The 12,716-nt window shown below is 54.2% G+C and overlaps 2 protein-coding genes across 6 annotated transcripts in view; both read left to right on the top strand.

Moving 5' to 3' along the window:
- The window catches only part of KIF17 (kinesin family member 17), a 46,260-nt gene extending 44,332 nt beyond the window's left edge, over positions 1-1,928 (top strand). For 3 of the 5 annotated variants that reach the window (XM_046661326.1, XM_046661328.1, XM_046661331.1), the window contains exons 13-14: positions 548-668; positions 1,578-1,928. In XM_046661326.1, the coding sequence (XP_046517282.1) occupies positions 548-668; positions 1,578-1,756 (300 nt within the window). In that variant the 3' untranslated portion in view covers positions 1,757-1,928. The remainder of the gene's footprint in view (positions 1-547; positions 669-1,577) is intronic. The other 2 variants (XM_046661327.1, XM_046661329.1) reach the window with 1 other exon arrangement.
- A 2,550-nt stretch (positions 1,929-4,478) lies between these two features.
- On the top strand, positions 4,479-12,165 carry DDOST (dolichyl-diphosphooligosaccharide--protein glycosyltransferase non-catalytic subunit). The gene is made up of 11 exons (XM_046661333.1): positions 4,479-4,715; positions 4,926-5,036; positions 7,825-7,911; positions 8,966-9,069; positions 9,207-9,301; positions 9,591-9,684; positions 9,960-10,108; positions 10,549-10,696; positions 11,300-11,420; positions 11,545-11,651; positions 11,743-12,165. Exons 1-11 carry the CDS (start codon positions 4,562-4,564, stop codon positions 11,890-11,892), a joined length of 1,320 nt encoding a protein of 439 aa, XP_046517289.1. The 5' UTR covers positions 4,479-4,561; the 3' UTR covers positions 11,893-12,165.
- The last annotated feature ends 551 nt before the right edge of the window (positions 12,166-12,716 follow it).

Raw genomic sequence — 12,716 nt, forward strand, 5'->3', positions numbered from 1 at the left:
GTCACATGTCCAGCTGTGTAGCCAGGGGGTGGGCAGGTGGGAGTGGCAGTGCTTAGAGCACTGTGAATGATCACCCCACCAGGACCATGTCCAGTGGGAGAAGGATAGTCCCTGAAGGAAGAGATTGAGGCTGAAGAAAATAATAGTCCTTGGGGATAAAGAGGTTGGGACTCTGGTTCTAAAGGTCTTGAATGTGCCCCTGAGCTGAGTACTGCGTTACCTGTTCCATGAACATGTGATGGGTGTGGGGTGTGGACTATCGCCCCCGCCCCTGATGGAGCTGGCAGGATACCCTGTTTTGAGCTTTGCAGGAGGGAACAAGGCACTTCCCGTCCCCAGGAACGGGTGGGGAGTGGGCTTGGCTGGAGACTGACTCTCTTGCTGTGAGCTGCCTGGATCCCACCCTGGCATCTGGGGTCTGTAGAGGGGAACAGCAAAGGGGGCAGCCCCCACCCCACCTGGCTTGCAGATGCTGAGCCCTGGGTAAGGGCCTGGATAAGAATTGCACAAACAAAAGGTCTTGGCCCCTGAGGGTCTGGAATCTCAGCAGAAGGAAGACCGCTACAAGCTGATGCTCAGCCGGAGCGACAGTGAAAATATTGCCAGTAACTACTTCCGGTCGAAGCGGGCCAGCCAGATCCTCAGCACGGATCCCATGAAGAGCCTCAGTGAGTCCCCTGCGCACCCCTGTCCTCCAGCCCCTCCCCCAGAGCCATCCCCGCCCTCGACCAACTGGGAGGGGCCTGAGGCTGGGGGCGATTTGCAGTCAGACAGGCCTGGGTTGAAAACCCGTTCCCTCTCTGAGCCTCGGTTTCCTCAGCTGTAAACTGAGGGGGATGTACCGACTTCTCAGGAGTAAGTGAGAGGAGGTGGGGAACGGCCCAGCCCAGGGGCTGGCACCCGGTAGGTGCTCAATACACAGTCTCCGCTTTCCTCTACCCCTTCGGCTCCTGGGGGAGGGGTGCTGTGGGATTCATGTCTCCGCTGACACACAGTAGGCCCTCAGCATGCAGCTCAGGGCCCTGGCCACAAAGGCAAAACACTTTTAAAGCAAGAATCAAAAAGCACTTCATTCTTCTGTTTTTAAAACTAAAATCAAAGACCACAGAGCTGCCAATAAACTATCAATGAAAAGCAAATCTCAGTTCTACAGTGAGGTTATTCAAGAGGCAGAGTAAGTGAAGTTGAAGAACAAGGAGGGAAAGAAACATCGGTTGAGTCTCTGGCATCGTGCCCATGCTGCAGATGAGGAAACCGAGGCTCAGGGAGGAGCAGCTCCCCAGCGTTACCCTGCTAGGAAGGGGTGGAGCTGGGCTTCGAACCCAGGCATGTCTGGCTTGAGATCCCAGGCTGCCTCAGTCTGAGGCTTTGAAACCCCACACTCCCAGCCCAGACCCTTGGATGCAGACGTAGTTCTGTCACCCAGAGCAGCTTCTCAGAGCTTCGGCTCCCAGCTGTGGGACCAGGGCCTCTGGCTGGGCGGGGGGTGGGCCAGACTCTCCACCCGCCCACAGAGCATTTTCTCCCCATCCCCGGCACTCCTGGCTGACCAGCCCCTCTGCCCCTCTTCTCCACAGCACATCACAGCTCACCGCCAGGCCTCAGCTCTCCACTCAGCAACAACTCTGCCACCTCGCCCACGCAGGCCCCTGAAATGCCCCAGCCCCGGCCCTTCCGCCTGGAGTCCCTTGACATCCCCTTCAGCAAGGCCAAGCGTAAGAAAAGCAAAAGCAGCTTTGGCAGTGAGCCCCTGTGAGCACAGCTGCCTGCTGCTGCCCTGCCTTTATGTTTCCGTGAGACTGCCAGGCCCTCCCAGGGCAGCCCCAGCCAGGCCTCCTCCCACCAGCCCCCCACAGTGACCAGGAGGCCTGAGGGGGCCCTTGCGCTGGGAAGACACATTCCGTTCCCTGTTACCCAGAGAGCCTACCTCTGCCTGGGGCATGAGCCCTCTGCAGGCTGGACCATCCTTGGAGAGGCTGTGCTGGCTCTCCATGTCCCAGTAGTGTTCTGTCTGCTCACCTGCCACAAAGCCCACCGTTTGTGCCCACCAGTGTTGTCCTGTGCCTCTTTGGGCTCAGAACCTCAGCTCTGCCTCAAGGCCTTCACCAGCCCCGATGGAGTGGGCAGCAAATTCCACATGGATCAAGCTCAATATCTTGGCGACTGAAAATCATGCCTCCACCCATGGGCCCCACTTCCTGGGGGAAGCCCTAGGGATGGGCACAGGAGGAGTCGTGGAGCAGCTGTTCCCGTGCTGCCCACCCCCAGCTGGTCTGTGGCCCAGAGGAGGCCACTCCACATTCAGCTGCCCCAATAAACTGCCTTTTACTGATGAGTTCCCCTCCCTGATCCTCTGACAGCGTCGCTGGGGCCCCTCCCTGCCACTGCTGCCAGGCTTTCACAGGAAAGCTCTTTCTGGAGCATGGGTTCTTACCGACCTGAGGCCTTTAAAACCAGCGGGCCCCAGGGTTTCTGCAACTCCCTGAATCACGAGTCTAAGTGCATTTTTCTGGGGAGAGCATCTGAACTGTCATTAGATTCCCAAAGGATCTGTGACCCAGGAAAGCAGAGCCCTTGTTTTGGAAAATAGAGGCCACATCTTGCTGAGGCCCAGAGAAGGCCCAAGTTTGACAGCCCTCAGGGACGCTGCTGGAACTGGGTGTCCTGACATGGTCAGAAAGGAATCCAGGCCACCCCGGCTACCTAGGACATTCTCCTGCCTTTGCCCATTGTATCCCAGGCCTGCCCTGAGGGAGGGCCCCACAATCTGAGGGAGAAGCCTGGGTCTTTGGTGCTGTCCTGAGCCGGATCTCACTCTGAGCCTCACCAGTGAAATGAGGACAGCACCCACCTCACAGGGTCATTGTGAAGGTGAAATGAGATAGTACGTAAAGTTCCCGGGTGTCCTGTGTTGGTGCCCCTCATTCCTCCTGCTCCCTGTTTGTATTAGTTACTGTGGTGGATCCCAAAGCTATGTGCCTGGGCCCAGGAGCTCCCACTCTGGAGAAGCCGGGGCGGAGGGTGCTGAGGTCACATTAGGGGTCACTCTCACCTCAGGCTGGCTGCACTGCAGACTTTGAGTGAAAGGAAGCGAGATCAAGTCTTTAAGGGGAACAAAGCGCCCTTGCGAAGGGAGCAGCTTCGCGTGGGGCTACCATAAAGGATGGAGATCACGGGAGGCTTAAGGTGGGAATGTGGGGAGGGGCTCCTGGTAGAGGGGGCTGCACGAGCAGAAGGCAGGAGGTGGGGAAGCTCAGAGCATGTTAAAGCTTGGAGGAGACTCGTTCCCTGGGAGCCCTGAGTTAGGCACCGAGGGGGATGAGGCCGCCAAGATGAATTTAGACGGAGACCTGAGAGTGAAGAGCCCTTGGGTGTCCCTGAGCTGTGACAGAGGCTTAACTTGTGGTGGAGCCAGTGGGGATGGAGAGGAGGGAGAGTGACTTAAGGAGATGCAGAAGGAGGTTTGGACTTTTGCTCCCACATCCCTGGCTTGGTGGACAAGTGTAAAAGGTCAGAGGGCAGCTACCTTCTCTCTCCACATTACCTTCATTTGCCCCAGGATTGTGGTTGGGTCCCAGAGAACAGTGGAAGCCTTGGAACTCTTGTGGTAGCTTTTACTTCCACCCGTGGTGGGTCTGAGGCGGCTCTAAGGTGAGCCAGGTGGCCCCAGCATGAACTTAAACAGGGTGGGAGCCAGCATTACTGAGTAGATGCCCAGCTAGCCCTGCGCCAGTCCTCCCGAGAGCGCGGGCTGTTCCAGAGGCACACAGGGAAGGGGGAGAGCGGGGCCTCGCTATTATTTCTACTTCTAGCCTAGGACAGGCGCCTGGAGAGCAGTGAAATGCCTGGAGAGAGCCGGAGGCTGGAACGAACCCGGCTAGAGCTGTCTAATCGCCAGGCCAGTCGCCGCCCATCCACGCTGCCTCCAGCGTGGGCCACCAGACTGGGCAAGACAGGCCGGTGCCGAGGCCCCTGGGCCCGGGAGGGGGAGGGGACTCAAAGGGCCCCTGTCCTTGATCTTATTTCTCCAACCCCTTCCTCCCTGGAGACGGTGGAGGTGGGGCCCGGTTCCTAGTCGCGAGTCTGTCCTGGACCAGCGAGGACCCTGCCAGTGAGGACCGAGGAGGTGGCCCAGGGTGGCCACCGCGGCGCTAGACCCCGCCCGGGACACGGCCGGCAGTGAAGACCGAGCGGGCCGGGGTCGGCCTGAAAGGCGGGCTCAGGGCTCCGGGCGGGAACGGCCTGGGCGGAGCCAAAGGGCACTCGGCCTTACTGATTGGCCGCGGCTGCAGAGCTGTCTCTCTAGGATTGAGCCTTTTCCTTCGGGGAGGCGGAGCCTCGCGCCCCTTCCGCCAATAGGGTTCAGAGGCTCCGCCTCCAACCGGGGCACATCCGGTGGTGCTCCCGGCTCTTTACCGTCCGAGCGGCGGCTCCCGACGCCCGGCCTTGGCGTACCCGGATCACTTCCGGGTGGTACTCCCCGATCACGAGCCGCGGTTGGGCGACCGTAGATTGGTACTTCCGGTGTCCAGGTGCTTGGTTCTTTGGCAGGAGGAGGAAGATGGAGCCCGGCACCACGACCCGTGCTTGGTCCCTCTTGTGGCTGCTGCTGCCCCTGGTTGGCCCGGTCTGCGCCAGCGGTCTCCGCACCTTAGTGCTGCTGGACAACCTCAACCTGCGGGAGACGCATTCGCTCTTCTTCCGGAGTCTGAAGGGTGAGACCGGGGTCCGAGGGGCGGCGGGTGAGAGTCTGGGGTTGGGAAGGTCCTCGAGCCCGAGGGCATCGGCCACCCTCCCTCCCACTCGGTTTCCACGAGCGGGCCGCCCGGGACTGGCCTGCCGCGTGGGGGGCGGTCGTGGTCTGTGCGGCGGTGCCTTCCCTTTGCCTCCCGTCTGCCTCAGCTCCCTGTTTCCCTCTCGTCCAGACCGGGGCTTTGAGCTCACCTTCAAGACCGCAGATGACCCCAGCCTGTCCCTCATTAAGTACGGGGAGTTCCTCTATGACAATCTCATCATCTTCTCCCCTTCGGTAGAAGGTAAGCGCTGCGCGTCGCCCCCAGAACCGGGACTGATCGATCGCTGTCTTCTGGATCTTGGATATTTCCTGGGTCACGGGATGGGTCGCTAGCCCTGGGCGCTGCTGTTCCCGGAGAAGAGGAAAATGTTAACTTCTAACCTGGGCGTCTCCTTCCTAAATGACACAGTCGAGGATTGTGGGGTCAGGTGTTGCCACGACCATGGAGCTGCGGGCCCTGCTGCTCTGAGAAGGGAGTTTTCCCTGTAAAGGGCCTGTAGGAAACGTGGAGAGCTCCCCTGGTTGGGTTGGCTTGTGGAAGTAGCATGCTATAAAGAAGCATGGTGGTAGTTGATTGTAAAAATTCAGATGGATTCAAAGTTCTCAGGCTTAAAAAGAACCTTAACGATAATTTAGCCTAATCTTCTGTTTGAGGCTGGATGGATATGTCCAGGGCCTGGTAGAGGGCTAGTTGTTGAACAGAAGGAATATCGTCACTAGTTTGTCCAGTTGATACCAATATTCCTGTGACAGAGACCTTACTATCTTACGAGGCAGTCCACTCAGCTCTTGGACAACTCTGTTAGCAAGTTTTTATATTAAACTGAAATTTGTCTCCTACTTCCTACTTTTTTGGGGTGGGGGTAGATGGGGAAAGGATTTTTTATACTCCCTGGCGCCTTAGGAAATAAGTTTAATGCTCATTTTGCTTACAGGCATAGCCTTTGCGTAAGCATAGCCTATTCAGGTGTTTCTTCTCCAGACTAAATATCCTCAGTTCTTTGGCCATTTCTCTTTTGCCCTGCTTTTTTGGTGAGCATCCTAGTCGTCCTCTTCTTTATTGACATCAGTTTCTTTTTCTCAGGGACTCAAGTTGTCCCTGTCTGGGCTGAGACAGGACTGCCGTCTCTCCCTTCAGTTGAAGCTTAGGAAGGCTTTCACTTCCTTGGCAGCTGATGTAAAGTTCTAGCCAGATTCTGTTGCCTGCTGAAGGCTTTGAGCCCCAGGCTTCCTCTTAAAAGAGGAGATGAGCAAGTGTTAGAGAAGTGTTAGGACCAGCATCAAACCAAAACTTTCTCTTTGCTAGAGAAAGCTTGAAAAATAATTGGAAAAGGAATAACCCTCTCTCTGAGATTCAATGTTCTGTGAAGACCTGTCCCACATCACTGTTGCCACCTTTTCTGCCCCTAGCGGAAGGGGTCCCATACTTGGGGAAATGCTGCTGCAGGAGAGCCTCTCGGGCACTCCTTGGGAGAAGGCTTGTGTCTGCTGGGAGGGCTCAGAGTAAGGTTTGGCGCCTGCTCCGAGGGCCCCTCTGTGGTACTGTGACCACCATTAGCCTTCTCACATGTGAGAACACCGGCCTGGCTTCCTTCTCTGTGTATCAGCAGGTTCTTTGCTCTCTCTGGAATCAGGCAGCTCCCAGCTCGCATGCAGTAATGGCTATAGGAGAAGGATGCTGAGCATATCCTTTGTACCCAGAAAAAACAGGATCCTTGTTTCATAGGCCTCGCCTATCACAGTCGGGCCTCCTAACCCACCATCAGCCTGCTTCCACCCTTGCCCGCTGTGTCCGTTCACCAGAATCATCCTTTCAGAATCTAAATCCGATCATGTTGTTCTCCTGCTCGGAAGCCTCCAGTGCTCCTCCCCACGGCTGTCACCCTCCCAGGGCCTACAGAGCCCTGCGTCAACTGCCCTCCCTCCCTGCTTCTCCCTGGCCTGCTGTTCCGTTCGTTACTCACCTTGTCACTCTGTCCATCTGAGCCACACTGGGCACCTTGCTGGTAACATGCTCACTGCCTTGGGGACCTTGCACCTGTCATTCTCGATGCCTGGAGTGCCCCATGCTGCCTGGCTCACTCTCACACCTTCTCCAATGCCACTTGCCCGAGCTCTTCCCTGACCAGCCTGTATGTAACGGCTCCCCCTCACTCCACTGTCCCCTTTATTTTTCTTCTCAGCACACAAGAAATAATTTTCATTGAATGAATGAGTGAATTACTGAGCACTCCCTGCGTTACGTTATGTGGAGCGTCAGGGGACCCTGTGGGGAAGGCTTGAGCCTCTGACAGCCCCACTCACTGCTGGTTTTGGATGCTTGTGGCAGTCACCTGACTGAATCAATTGACCAAAAAGGGTATGATCTCACAGTTACAAATGTAGGAAATTAGTGAGCCTTTTTGGTGATCACTTTAATAAAAGCAGTATTCAGAGTGGTTCTGTCACGGCTATCGTGGATATAACTGTAGGATTAACGGGGAAAAACTACTCAGGTTAGGCAAATGAGTGCTGGAGTAAGTGACAGCGCCATCCTCAGATTCACACGTGCTCTTTCTCAGACACTTTAGGCGGAAGTGAGGCTGACGGGCTCTGCAAACAGTGTTAGGTGACCCTGAAAGTGGCTCTAGTGATGTCAGAGATACTGATGTGAAAGGTGCAGGTGACGAGTTTGAATGAAGTTATTTCATGAAATGTGAGGGGAAAATGCAGCATTTCCAAACGAATGTTTTATATGTGACTTGTAATATGTGTGACTAACTTAACTATAATCAGTAAGTGTTGACTATTTCATTTGTACTTCTAAAACTTTATGAATTTGAGCCATTGTTTTTAGATCTCCACACTGGGAAAATGGGAGAATTGCCCCAGTCAGGGCATGTATGGTAAACGTCCGTCTGTTTTGGGCCTCCAGAGGGCACGCTTCCGTGATTGATTGTGGCTGGTCTGCGGTTCACCTTCACTGGCCCAAATGTCAGAGGAACAGTGAGAGGAACCTTCTGGGTCACTGAGTCTGGTGCTTCTTTCAGATTTTGGAGGCAACATCAATGTGGAGACCATCAGTACCTTCATCGACGGTGGAGGCAGTGTCTTGGTCGCTGCCAGCTCAGACATTGGTAAGGCTGACCTGGGAAGTTCTGGTACTTTCCACCATTTCTCCAGAGAGTTTGGAGAGCTTTGCAAATGGAAGCTGCCAAGTTGGCATCATGGGGTGGGCTGTGGCCGGGGTCGTGAGGGAACTACAGAGCCATTCCGTCCCTCCTGTGCCTTTCTGTGACCAGAGCCAGTAAGGTGCAGAGCCTTTTAAGGGCTTGGGACACTGTTTGGTTTTTCCCATTTTTTTTGTTTTGTTTTCTGGTGGCTCTTCTCTTACAGAAAGAAGGCAAATGGGGAGGCTAACTGGGCAGAGCTCAAAGTGTTTGACAGTTTTCTTTGTTTCCTATTTTGGACATTTTCAAAGATACTTAGAAGTAGGGAGAGTGCAGTATCCTGAACCCGGTACTTACCCCTCAGCTGCAACAGTTAACACCGGGCCAGTCTTGCTTTGTTCTTTTCAGTATTGACAGATTTTTTTTTTCCTTTTTTTCCCAAAGGCCCCCGGGACATAGTTGTGTATTTTTAGTTGTGGGTCCTTCTAGCTGTGGCATGTGGGATGTTGCCTCAGCATGGCCTGACGAGCAGTGCCATGTCCACGCTCAGGATTTGAACCGGTAAAACCCTGGGCTGCCACAGCGGAGCACGCGGACTTAACCACTCGGCCATGGGGCCGGCCCCCAGTATTGACAGATTTTTGAAATCACACTGGGTGGGTCTCTTGCTGGGGTGACGATGAGGAAGAGGGCAGCCTTGTAAGGCCAGGCTCATGCAGGTTGTTTGCTTGAGGTATTACTTCACTTCAGAGGGGTTTTTATGCAGAAGCAAGGTCACTGTGTCTTTGTGGAGGGAGAGGCCCCGTTGTGTTTTGTTTTGTCAATTCAGATTCTGACCCCTGCGGGCAGGATACCGTGCTGTTGTCCAGGGGTCCAGCTCGGGCTCAGCCTGGCCTGGTAAAGCTGCAGGGCCCTGCAGATGACTGTTGGAGAGTGAGTCATGGGGATGCTAGGACAGTGGACACTGCTTGGCCCACAGCCCACCGGTCAGGGCTCAGCCAGGCATCTCTTGGGTCTGCAGGTGACCCTCTTCGAGAGCTCGGCAGTGAGTGTGGGATCGAGTTTGATGAGGAGAAAACAGCTGTCATTGATCATCACAACTATGACATCTCAGACCTTGGCCAGGTAATCAGGCCTGTCGTCTTCCAGGTGTCAGGCCCTTAGAGCTAAGCTCAGCCTAGAAACCAGGAGGGAGTCGGGAGGGGCTCCCTGGCTTGGGGGCCCCTTGTCCTCACCACCTGTCTTTCCCTCTGCTCTTGCAGCATACGCTCATCGTGGCTGACACCGAGAACCTGCTGAAGGCCCCGACCATTGTTGGGAAATCATCTCTAAACCCCATCCTCTTTCGAGGTGTCGGGTGAGTGAGCAGGGAGAGGCCAGCAGAAATGTTGGGCCACAGGGGATCACTGTTTTGTCAGGAAACCAACCCGAACTTGTCATTATTTGGGGACATTCCTTCCCCCACAGGGTGTGGATGAGATTAATTTATGACTTTGAGTCAGACTTCATAGTTACATCCAGAGGAGAGCTAACTGGTTATTAAGAAAGCAGGATTCACTCCTGTGAAGAAATGGGCCTTGGGGACCCCAGGGCCTGTGGGCTCAGTTCTTAGGATCAGTGTTGGGCGTTCTTTCCTCCTCCTACAGGATGGTGGCTGATCCTGACAATCCTTTGGTATTGGACATCCTGACGGGCTCTTCAACCTCATACTCCTTCTTCCCAGATAAACCTATCACCCAGGTGAGAGGCCTTTGCAGCCTCGAGGCCTCCAGCTCCTGGGCCCAGCCACGTGCTTTCTTCTTTGAAGATGAGAACTAAGCAGGAAAGCACACTTTGCTGAGACTGTGAAATGAGAAGATGGTGGAGCGGGAAGTGGGCAGAAGCAGTGGGGTCTCAGGTTCCACCCTCAGATGGGGCCTAGGTTGTTCAGGTCTGGCCTGCTGTCCTCTTGCCCCAGAGGCCGAGCTTGTCCTTTCCCCTGGCTCTCCTGGATGACAGCCTTCTGTTGTTCCCAGTATCCCCATGCAGTGGGGAAGAATACCCTCCTCATTGCTGGGCTCCAGGCCAGGAACAATGCCCGGGTCATCTTCAGCGGCTCCCTCGACTTCTTCAGTGATGCCTTCTTCAACTCGGCAGTGCAGAAGGCCACACCCGGCTCCCAGAGGTACATGCCAGGAGCTTAGGGCCATGAGGTCTGGGTGGCAGCGTGTGTGCGGATGGGGAGGACTCAGGTGAGGAGGAAGGAGCCTTTGAGCTACACGTGTCAGAGGCTAAGTATCTTCAGGTGCTTTAAAATTATTTGACGACTTGACTTTGTTGCTGTATTGCTGGTGTTGGCAGTCCAAACTTTTTTGGTAATGACATGTCTGGAGACGCTTAGAAAATTGTGTATTTATTATACACGTGACACCAAAGCAACACCACCTCACATCTTCTCATTTTTTCCTGTGTTCCCTTGAACCGGGATCCCTAGGTACGTATGGCCCACAGGCAGGAGTTCACTTAGTGCCGTTTATCCTGGTGGGTAGTGACGAGTCTCGCTTATGAGGCCCCCCTGGAAAGAAGTTGGTGCTGGTGCTCTAGCCTCTCCTTTCCCTTCTGCAGGTATTCCCAGACAGGCAACTATGAGCTGGCTGTGGCCCTCTCCCGCTGGGTGTTCAAGGAGGAGGGTGTCCTCCGGGTGGGGCCTGTGTCCCATCATCGGGTGGGCGAGACAGCCCCACCCAATGCCTACACTGTCACTGACCTAGTGGTAAGAGCTTCTTGAGTGAGAGGGCCCTGAGGGTTGGCCAAGTTGATGCAGCTCAAAGGCCGTTGTTGAACACTTCTGTGTTGGGCCTAAAGAGGCCTAAATAAGGAGGAATAAGTTAACCTCTACCCTGAAGAAAGTCCGTTTAGGTGCAGAGAGCCTGCAATGTAAACCAACATCGTAATGGGAGGCCTTTTCAAGAGGTGTGGTTTTGCTGTGGGAGAGCAGAAGCGGGAGGGGCTTCGCTGAGTCATCCTGCTGGGAGCGGGTCTGGAGGATGAATCTGTCAGTCAGGAGAAGCGGGGAAAGGCAGGATGGCAGTGAATATGGAAGCAGGGTGCCGGAGAGTGACCAGCACATTCCAGGAGAGGAGTGCGGTTTGGGTGCAGACTTGGATGGTCCTGTGAAGAGGTGTGGATCCGAGTCAGCGGGATTAACCGCTGGGTGGTATTCTCAGTTGCTGTCCAGGGCTGGGTGGTGGTGGCTCACCCAGGGTTTCAGAACTGGGAGTTCCTGCTAGATTCATGGGTACGGATTCGGTGCACTGAGGGTGATGGCACCCCTCCAGTCACTGGCCACCCCTGGCTGACCAGCCTTTTATTTCAGGAGTACAGCATTGTGATTGAGCAGCTCTCAAATGGCAGATGGGTCCCCTTTGATGGTGATGACATTCAGCTGGAGTTCGTCCGCATTGATCCTTTCGTGAGGACCTTCTTGAAGAAGAAAGGTAAATGTAATTCTTGCACGAGAAAGCTCCAGGGAGACAGTCCCTGCCTCTGGCTTGCTCTCGGGGGGGTAACAGAGAAACGTTGGGCCACCCCTTCTGGTTATTTGTCTTGGATCTTCCCCAGGTGGCAAATACAGCGTCCAGTTCAAGCTGCCTGACGTGTATGGTGTGTTCCAGTTTAAAGTGGATTACAACCGGCTAGGCTACACACACTTATACTCTTCCACTCAGGTAAGCACAGCTTGTCATCCCTGTTTTCAGCCTGCCTGTGTCCTGCCTGAGCCTCTGAGTGGCCAGGACCTGTCACTCTGCCCTGTTGCAGGTGTCAGTGAGGCCACTCCAGCACACGCAGTATGAGCGCTTCATCCCCTCGGCCTATCCCTACTACGCCAGCGCCTTCTCCATGATGCTGGGCCTCTTCATCTTCAGCATCGTCTTCTTGCACATGAAGGAGAAGGAGAAGTCCGACTGAGGCGCAGAGCCCCGGGACTCCTTACAGCCTGGAGACAGAGGCTTTTTAATAGGATGAGTTTTTCCCTTTATGGTGGGGTTTTTTTTTTTTTTAAAGCCGTGGGACAATGGCACAGCCTTACCTCAGTGGGAGATGGGGCATTGCGTACCAAGGGGTGGGGGTTTGGAAATGATTTTTATGTAAGCTTTTCCACCTTGAATGCTAAGTCGTATTTTTCATATGTGCGGTCACTCTCATTTCTAAAATAAAAAGAAGCATTGCCCTTACACTTCATCTGGGCCCCGCTGTGCTTTGCTGATGGCGGGATGCTGTTTGGTAGCGACTGGATACAAAATAGTGAGTGGCCTCTTAATTGTGCTGAAGACTGGACTGTATTTTCTTTCTTTATGAAATAATAAGAGCTTCCTCGCTTCTCAAGGGCTAAAATAAGGTTAGTAATACACTGAGGCTGGCGAGGAATCACTGAAGTGGGAAATCCAGGGCCCCAGCATTTGACTTTGCCACAGATTGTAGAATTGCTCCTTTGAAAAGAACCTTAAGCCTATGCTCACCTTGCTTAAGCAATAGTTGCGGTCCTGAAGAGCACGTATAGAATTATATGTGAAATCCCCTCCCCATTGTTGATCTCTGCCCACAAGATTTTCTTGTCTTTGTGGTATAAGACTCACTCTTAAAGCCAAATATTCAGTTCAAGGCACATACGTATTCTGCAGTTGTAAATTTGCATTTAATTCTTCACGCTTCCTAAAAGAAATGCTGGTAAAAAGGGAAATTAGCAAGTTTAAAATGCTACGCTGTTAATTTCCATTTCCTCAGTCATTTTA

Source organism: Equus quagga, chromosome 5 (genome assembly GCF_021613505.1).
Source record: "Equus quagga isolate Etosha38 chromosome 5, UCLA_HA_Equagga_1.0, whole genome shotgun sequence".
In the NCBI taxonomy this organism is placed as follows: domain Eukaryota; kingdom Metazoa; phylum Chordata; class Mammalia; order Perissodactyla; family Equidae; genus Equus; species Equus quagga.